Source organism: Gekko japonicus, unplaced genomic scaffold, assembly GCF_001447785.1.
Source record: "Gekko japonicus isolate JY-2015 unplaced genomic scaffold, Gekko_japonicus_V1.1 scaffold1858, whole genome shotgun sequence".
NCBI lineage: Eukaryota > Metazoa > Chordata > Lepidosauria > Squamata > Gekkonidae > Gekko > Gekko japonicus.
In genome coordinates, this window is record NW_015177068.1 from 213,728 (window position 1) to 222,232 (window position 8,505).

At 46.1% G+C, this 8,505-nt stretch overlaps 1 protein-coding gene across 1 annotated transcript in view; it reads left to right on the forward strand.

The window, feature by feature from the left end:
- Window positions 1-3,170, forward strand: part of RFESD (Rieske (Fe-S) domain containing) — a 12,606-nt gene extending 9,436 nt beyond the window's left edge. Inside the window, exons 2-4 of the mRNA XM_015428193.1 lie at window positions 858-1,035; window positions 1,139-1,173; window positions 2,910-3,170. Coding sequence (XP_015283679.1) covers window positions 858-1,035; window positions 1,139-1,173; window positions 2,910-3,170 — 474 coding nt within the window. The remainder of the gene's footprint in view (window positions 1-857; window positions 1,036-1,138; window positions 1,174-2,909) is intronic.
- The last annotated feature ends 5,335 nt before the right edge of the window (window positions 3,171-8,505 follow it).

An 8,505-nucleotide genomic window follows, 5' to 3' on the forward strand; every position in this document is an offset into this window, starting at 1 on the left:
GAGAAAGAGAAGGAAAAAGGAAAGAAAGAAAGAAAGAAAGAAAGAAAGAAAGAAAGAAAGAAAGAAAGAAAGAAAGAAAGAAAGAAAGAAAGGAAGAGGGCAAAGAGATGGGGAGGGAGGCTCTCCCACCCCACTCCCGATCAAGCTCCCGCCACACCCCCACGGCTTCCTCACCCCCCATCAAGGCCCCGCCGCCCGCTGCAACCCACCAACCCACCCTGATAAAGCCACCGCCGCCACCCTGCACCAGCCAGGCTAGATGGCAAAAATATCATCAAATGGCAGGGACAAACCATGCTTAATAATTATGCTGCAAAGTTGCAAAACTGACTGAATTTGAAGTACAAAGACACTCCTTGCCTGGATCGCCATTTAGTTCAAGGCTGGCCTTGTTCCTATAAATCAGGCCTGCATAATTTGTGACCCACCAAGTTGCTTAGCTAACCAGCCATTGGGTGGCGTGGAAAAATGCTGACCATTCTCCATTTTATTTGGTGAGTTATGCTTAACGTGGAATCACAAGCAATGTTCCCTCTAAGCTGTGGAGTCTTGTGAGCAAAACTTCTACTTTGTGAGCTACTGGCATTAAAGCTGTGAGCGAGTGATTTGGCTACAGCAGAAATTAGTTGGCTCTGGAGCCCTCCTTCCTGAGCCAAGGCAAAAATGTGTGAGCCGGAGGCTTAAAAACTGTGAGCTAGCTCACACTAACTCAGCTTAGAGGGAACACTGATCACAAGTAGTAGATTCCTGCTATAAATGTTAGTTACAGCATAGCTATGGCTTTCTTAAGTCAAATTGCTATTATTTTTAATCACTATATTAACTTTTTATGCAAGACTTTTTTTTCTTGCTTGCAGAAGATGAATGACGGGGGCACAGTTGAAATATCTAACAAGAAAGAAGCTGACAGTCCTGTTTGTATTGGTAGAGAAGAAGATCTCAAAAAACAAAGAACAACAGCTGCAATCAATGGCAGAGAAATTGTTGTTTTGTACCATGATGGAAAGTTTTATGCAATGGATTGTCGATGTTATCGTAAGAATTTTGCCAAACGTCTCTTGATGTTCCCACAACAATTTTAAATTTGCCTTTGTGGTGTCATTAATATGATTAACTCCATGTTTTGTTCTTTTAATAGATGCAGGAGGCCCTTTACATCTTGGGGAAATAGAGGTATGTAAGTGCAGTGCGGCCTCATTTGGCTCAGATTGTCAGCATCATAACCAAAACCTTCAGACATAAGAGGATGCTATATGAGGCTATGGCGACACATGAATGAGATAACTGAATGTTCGAGCAAAAAATGTAGAACATTCTGAGTAACCTAATAGGTTCAAGTCAGTTGAATTGAAGGAAATATGTGCATATTTGTAGCTACTTATGTCCAGAATCAATGCACTTCCTCAAGAGGGGCTGAGAACTTCCTCTTTCTCCCTTTTTGAAAGGATTGGAGGGAGAATTAAGTGTACGGGTAAGAAATGTAGCTCTCCATTTCCTTCCTTTCCCCTGAACGTTGCAGAAAACTGGTGGGAAGAGAAACGGAGACAAGGATGTGCTGACTTTCCCTTCATTCTCTTAGTGAGAAGGGGAAGCAGAACTGGAATCCTGGGCCTTCATTGCCTGGGTGCAGCCCAGTTCCTTCTTTTTTACAGGGATGAAGGTAGCAGATGGGGGTACTAAAACTCAAGGGCATGCCAGAAAGATCCCCATACCTAAGATACTGGCAAAAATAAGTACCATCCCAGTCTTCTGAAATAATTCTAGACATTTCTTAGTGGTAGTGTTAAGTTACTCCTTGATTTGAGGAGAGTTTAAGGAAAGAGGCGAAGCAAGGGTTAATCTGCCACTTCCCACATGCTATTTCTTTGTTTCAGACTGCACTCGCGCCCGACAATTTTGCAGCTGCTCTTTAAATTCCCAAACCTTGCTGTGTTAATGGCTATCTAGTTGTCCTGATAGTGGGGTCTAGCCAGGGCCAGCGTCAGCACACCCTGAGGTGGGGCAGTTGCCAAGACCCAGGGCTCCTGGTGGGGCCCACTGCTGCTGACCCATTGCCACTTGTCTACGTGTCCTTCCCCATCTGTTTGTTTGAAGTGGTCTGCCATCCATGCGCCCAGTTACCCAGTGTCATTGGGGAAAAGGTATGTGATGCACAGTGGCAGCAGCACTCCCAGCTGTTGGGGAAAGAGGGCACAGGTGTTGCCAACAATTCAGCATGGGCAGTGGGAGGGCTTACAGGCGGGAGAAGGATATCTAGGCAAGTGGGGACACACAGGTGGGAGGTGGAAAGGTATGAATGGAGACTGGTGGTGAGCAGATGGGGCCCAGGGGCCCTCAAAACCTGAAACCGGCCCGGGGTCTAACCACAGAAGTCTGAAAATGAAGGGGGGGGAGGCAGAAGAAAGCACACCCTTCCAAAATCTTGATATGACAGTTAATTTTGGCTACTCTGTATGTAACCTAGCTTCAAGTTTCAAGGCTCCAGATTCTCTCCTTCCTGCCTGCTATGTATGTTTCCTTTTTACTTCATCTGCAGATACAAGCTTAATCAGTTTAATAAGCAGATAAATCAACAAGTCTTTAATTGGTAGGAGTTTGTTTGTTTATTTGACACTGTTTTAGTCCTGTTGTGTTACTGTAATAAAGAAAATGTCTCTTGTAAGCTGTGATTTTCCAGAAGCCTCTTTCCAATGAACCACAAATGAGGCTCTTCAGTGCTAGGAAACGAGTCTTAAACTTTTGATTTCTACAACATTTTCTGGATATTCTCTCTCTCTCTCTCTCTTTTTAACTGTAAGCTAGTACTCTTGTTGTCGCAGTATGGAAAGCTACATATTGGTTCTCTGGGACTCTGGTGTGTAGGTTTGTCTGATGTTTCTAACAGTAATTTTTCTTCCTTGTCTCTGTAGGACATCAATGGACAGACGTGCATCATTTGTCCCTGGCACAAGTACAAAATAACTTTGGCAACAGGTGAAGGATTGTACCAAGCAATAAACCCTAGAGAGCCATCTGTGACTCCCAAGTGGCGATCAAAAGGAGTAAAACAAAGGACTCATCATGTGTCCGTGGAAAACGGAAATGTTTATGTGACTCTTTCTGATATGGCTGACAGTATAGATTCTGATTACTATGCTGAAAAGAGTATAAATTCGTCTATGAAAAAATAGCCTTTTCTGTGCTTCATAGCAAATGGTGTAAAAATGAAATATTTGATTTTTTTTATCTTCTGGGATTATATGAATTTGGGTCATGCTTAGTGAGAGACTATTTCTTAAAAGCTTTGAAGAGAGGTGTCCTTCCCTCTTGAGAAGACAATCTAAGCTATAGCATTGGGCACGATACACTGACACCCACCCACTCCAGAGTCTTGATGACATCAGAAACATTACTTTGGTCTAGTTGAGGTTTACTTAAAATTACAAGCCTTTGAATGTGTCTCTCTCAGTGAACATAAAATGCTTTTAAAAGTATTATGATATTAAGATATTATTAATATAATCAGAGGTAACTATTTTTATATGCTACAAATACAATCTTTTCATGATGGTTTGAGACTTTGATTCTTTTTGTTGCACTTTACTGAAATAATTGTCAGGTTAGTTTAATAAATTATCAGTGTCATCCTAAGCAGAATTATACCCTTCTGTCTCAATTGAAACAAATGGGCTTCGAATGATATAACTCTGTTTAGGATTGTACTGCAAGTCTGATAATTACTTATAGGTTTCATAAAGGAGAAGCCAGATTTTTGCTACCCGTCTGACACTCAGACTGATTTAAATTGCTACAAAACAACTACACAGTCTTGAGAGCCCAGCAAACAGTGAAAGTCTAGCTTCTTTTTTCCACATCCCCACAAAAGCCTAGTTCAAGTGAGTTACCTGGAAGTGTCAGCTGCTGCTCTGAGGTCAAACAGATTCTGCCAAATGTATATTCAGAACAAACTGGGTTTGTCTGGCTTCTGTCCCAACTGGTGAGGACAGGTAACAAAATTTGTGTATATGGCTGTACAACTGTAATAGATCACCCCTGGGAGGGGGTACTATTTGTAGTAATAGAGAGGGTGTGTGCAGGGCTGGCTCCCTCACTAGGCAAACTAGGTGCTCGCCTAGAGCCCTTAGGGACGTCAAACTGGCACCCACCCCCCCCGCCGTCCTGGTTCAGCTGCAAACACTACTGAGTTTTAAACATGTTATGATCTTTCTATGATACAAACACCAATTCCACCTTGGTGGAAGCCAGATGTGCAAAGCAGGCAAAGTTACAAAAGCAAAAGTGAGTGTTAAGAGCATGGGTGCCAGGGGAACGAGAGGTCCGGGGTACAGATCCAATTAACGGGTCCAAGCCATGGTGGGCGCACGGGAGGGGCAGAAGGGATCCTCGCCTAGGGTGCAAAATAAGCCGGAGCCAGCCCTGGGTGTGTGTGTGATGCTCTAATGCAAGAATAAAAGTCTGAGTGATCCAGAGAGGCAAAAATGGGTCTTTTGGGTTGGGGAAATGGTGAAGGGAGGGACCTTAAACCCACATTCTCATCCTCTCATGATAACTGAATGGAAAATAATTCTGGAAATTCTGTTCTTGAAACTCCCAGCATTTCATCTGGCTTAGCACTGAGTCACAATCTCAGTGTGAAGTGCCACCATGTGATGGCACTCAATGTGGGAGACGTAACGTTTGGAAACCCCTTGCTATGTACAGTGGCTCAGTCACACGCAGTCATGCATTGCTGGTATCTGCTGGAACAATGGGTATGGTACCAGTGTACATGGGAAAGTATTTCAAATGTTGAGGCAGCCCATGGAAGAGCTTTTCAGTGGCAGCCATGTGGGATCTATAGGCCTTCTGCTAAGGAAGAATTTCTCTCCTTTTCTAGCTTCAAACAGAGCCCCTTTCTTCCAGTGTTCAGAGCCTGTTACTGGGAGAGTGTTTGTGAGCAACAAAGCCCCTTTCACACATAAGCTTTGGATAAGCTTGGCAGTTGTTGTGTAGGTTGGGCTTTTAAGAGCAGCGTGGCCTGCCCACACAGTGCATGGCTAATTGACTAGCAAGTCAGAGTTTGGAAGGAAAGCATGAAATGAAAGCATGAAGAGCCAAGCTACTATGTGGCTCTTAATGTGAGAAGTATTCTCTGGAGCTAGAAATGCAGAAGCTGTGTACTAGTCAATGAGTGCTTTTTTAATTATTATTTTTAAACAAAGGATCTGAAGAAATTTTGTGGAGTAAAAATGCATGCATACCAAAAGACTAAATGAAGAGGCAAAAGAGTGTGACACAAGAAATCTAGGCAAAGTCAACTGGGGTAAGCCTATGAAGGTGGTTTGGAAAGTAAAAGCAGTTTTGACGTACAACATAGGCAGCCATTTTGCTGTCAAATTTTCAAAAATGCCCTTGTCATTATCAATCATTTGTTAAAATGTTAGCTTCTTTTCACATGTTAGATAAAATAATGGTGCAATATTACATATCGTGACAATCAATTTTGTGAAATGTTCTTTAAAAGTTTGCTTTTTTGCTGAAGCAAACTGATGTGCATTTTTTTACTTGCACTTATTTTATTTATTTATTTACCACATTTATACCCCGCCCTCATAGTCAAGGACGGCACTTAGTGCTGTCAAATTTGGTTTGCAACTTACTGGTGCTCAGGACCAGGGGTCTTGTTGTAGAAAAAGAGCTGCCAGAGCTCATTAGCATAACTCGTTAGCATAACTTATTTGCATATGCCACGCCCCCTGACATCACCGGAAGTGACAGAAGGCCACACCCCCTGACATAACCGGAAGTGTGTCAGAAGGCCCGGCTACTTACCCTCCTGCTTCATCCTCATTCCCAAATGGAATGAGGATCGAAGCAGAGGGCGGGGTAAAGAAGGGGGCGGGGCTTCACAACGTGACCGCCCCGCCCCCTAGAGGTTCTCTTCCGGAGCTCCGTACCTGCGAGCTCCCCCCCGACTAGAGCCCTGCTCAGGACATTCAGGGCCTTTGGTAGACAGCTGTGACACAATAAGTAACTGCCTTAAAAAAAATTTGGAGCTGCAGTTGGCATGCATAATCTGGCAATTTATGTCAGATCATGCATCTGATGAAGTGGACTCTGGCTGACAAAAGTGTATGCCACAATACATTTTTTAGTCTCTAAAATCCCACACTTGGGGTTGGTTTTTGTGTGTGTGTGTGTTTTTGTATCAGACTCACATGGCTATCCCTCTGGAATTTGTTTTTACAGAATGTGGCCTGAATGCACACAAGGGCAAACAGTTATTGTTTCTTTCTACAAACTACAAACAGTTAACAACTATGCATTTAATTGATTAAGGAAATGAGGAATATCTTTGCATGTCTGGGTATTCACAAAACAGCAGAAATATCAAAGCCAAGCATATTCTGCAAGGGAACTTTACTGTTAATTTTCTGAATCCAGTGCTGAATGTAGAGTATAGATGCTGCGACTCTCCCTTGATGCCTTAATGATACCCTCGGAAGGCACTTGCTGCGTGGCAGAAGGTGCAGAGTAGCTTGCTGCTTCAGCAGCTCTGGAAAGTCCATTTCCATTGACACCATTGCTGCTGCTTTCCCTGGAGGTCTCTCTTTGAACAATCTTTTGTAATTTTTCCAGGAATTTACTAATGGCAACTGCCTGCATAATAACAATAATAACAACAACAACAACAACAGACATATTAAGTCTGATCCTGCGTTTCCTTCAGCTAGCACAAGGGGCATTTCTGCTCTTGCAAGATGTTCCGACCCCCAATCGTGCCCCATCACCATTGCTGCAGCTCAAAATGCAGCTCCTGGGAAACAGGACCCCCAGGAACAGCATGAAAGGGGACTCAGAAGCAATGCTCCCTCTAAACTGAGGAGTCTCGTGAGCAAAAGTCCTACTTGGTGAGCTACCGGCATTAAAGTTGTGGGCGAGCGATTTGGCTACTGCGTAAATTAGTTTGCTCTGGAGCCCTCCTTCCTGAGCGAAGACAAAAATGCGTGAGCCGGAGGCTAAAGAATTGTGAGCTAGCTCACACTAACTCATCTTAGAGGGAACACTTCTCGGAAGTCAGCAGTGGGAGGCAACAGTCAGCAAAAACTCCCCCCCCCTTTCTGTTCATGGCAATCTGGTGGAACCAAATCCACATGTATATTTTGCACATTAAAAAGTCTATAACTTTAAATAAGAAAACTGTAATGTATCCGCCATTACCACGTGCGCGACCGTTGAGCCATGCGGTCAAGCACAAAGCCAAAGCTTCGTTCCTGGAGAACAATAGCGGAGCGGATTCTAGCCCGAACCAACCAGAGGGCCAGGTCCGCGGCCGAGAGCCAATGGACTCTCGGCCACTGTAAATAACCTATAGGGTGACTAGGGGGTGTGTCTTGGTGGTGGGTTTCTGTGTATTTATACTGGCCTGCGTGCCGGGGGTTTCCGTCTTGTTCTTCACTAAATAAAGTACTCTTGCTGAAATCACGCTTCGTTCTGAGTACTTTACACTGGCGACGAAGGTGGGATTCTACCCTTCCTGAGCAAGACCCGGAGGAGATCAAGCACGCACCGAGCCCGATCAAGATAGCTGCCGGATCACTTGTCAGATCACTGCTCAACCGCACCACCGCTTGTCAGATCACTGCTCAACCGCACCACGCCTCGCTCTGCTCGCCTCGCCAACATCGCCGCACCAGCAGCGCCTCGCCTCGGCACGCCGCTCCCCGCTTCGCCTACGGCTCACCATCTTCGCTCTGCTGCGCCGCGATCCTAGGCTGAGCCAGCCGACCAACCGCTCGTTCAGCTATCCGGCCGATTCACCGCACGCCGCTTCACAGCCGCGCCGCCATCCGCCTCACTTCCCGCCTCGCTTCTTGCTTCCCGCCAAACAAACCCGCGAACCAGCGCAGACACCAAGATGTCAGAGACAGGCTCCTCCTCCTCCTCCGCCTCCACCATCCCGCCGCCCGCCGCCGCCACTGCGGGAACCTCCCACGAGGGCATTGCCCCTTTCAACTTGGCCCAACCGGAGCGCTGGACCACGTGGGTGATGATCCTAAAGAACTATCTGGCTTGCTTGCAGGTCACCGACGCAGGGATGAAGAGGTCCCATCTAATCCGCCTTTGTGGGATGGATACCCTCATCCTATTGCAGAACCTGATCTCGCCCAAGGACGTGGAGGGGGAGAGTTTCGAGGACCTCATCGCGGCACTCACGGCGCATCTAGCCCCGAAGCCCACGAAGTTCGCGGCACGTATGGAATTTTGCGCAAAGCTCCAAGCCCCGGGGGAGAAAGCCGCCGACTTCCTGGCCAGTCTCCGGAAGGCCGCCACGCAATGTGCCTTTCCCAACCTGGAAGACACATTGCTTACCCAGTTCCTGGTGGGCCTGCGGGAGGCGAAACTGAGGAGGCGCCTGATCCGTGAGGACGACCTCACGGTGGCCCAGGCCTTAAAGGACGCTGCCGCTTACGAAAATGCACATCCTGACCACAGCGGACACCAGGTCCACCGCACCCAACCCGT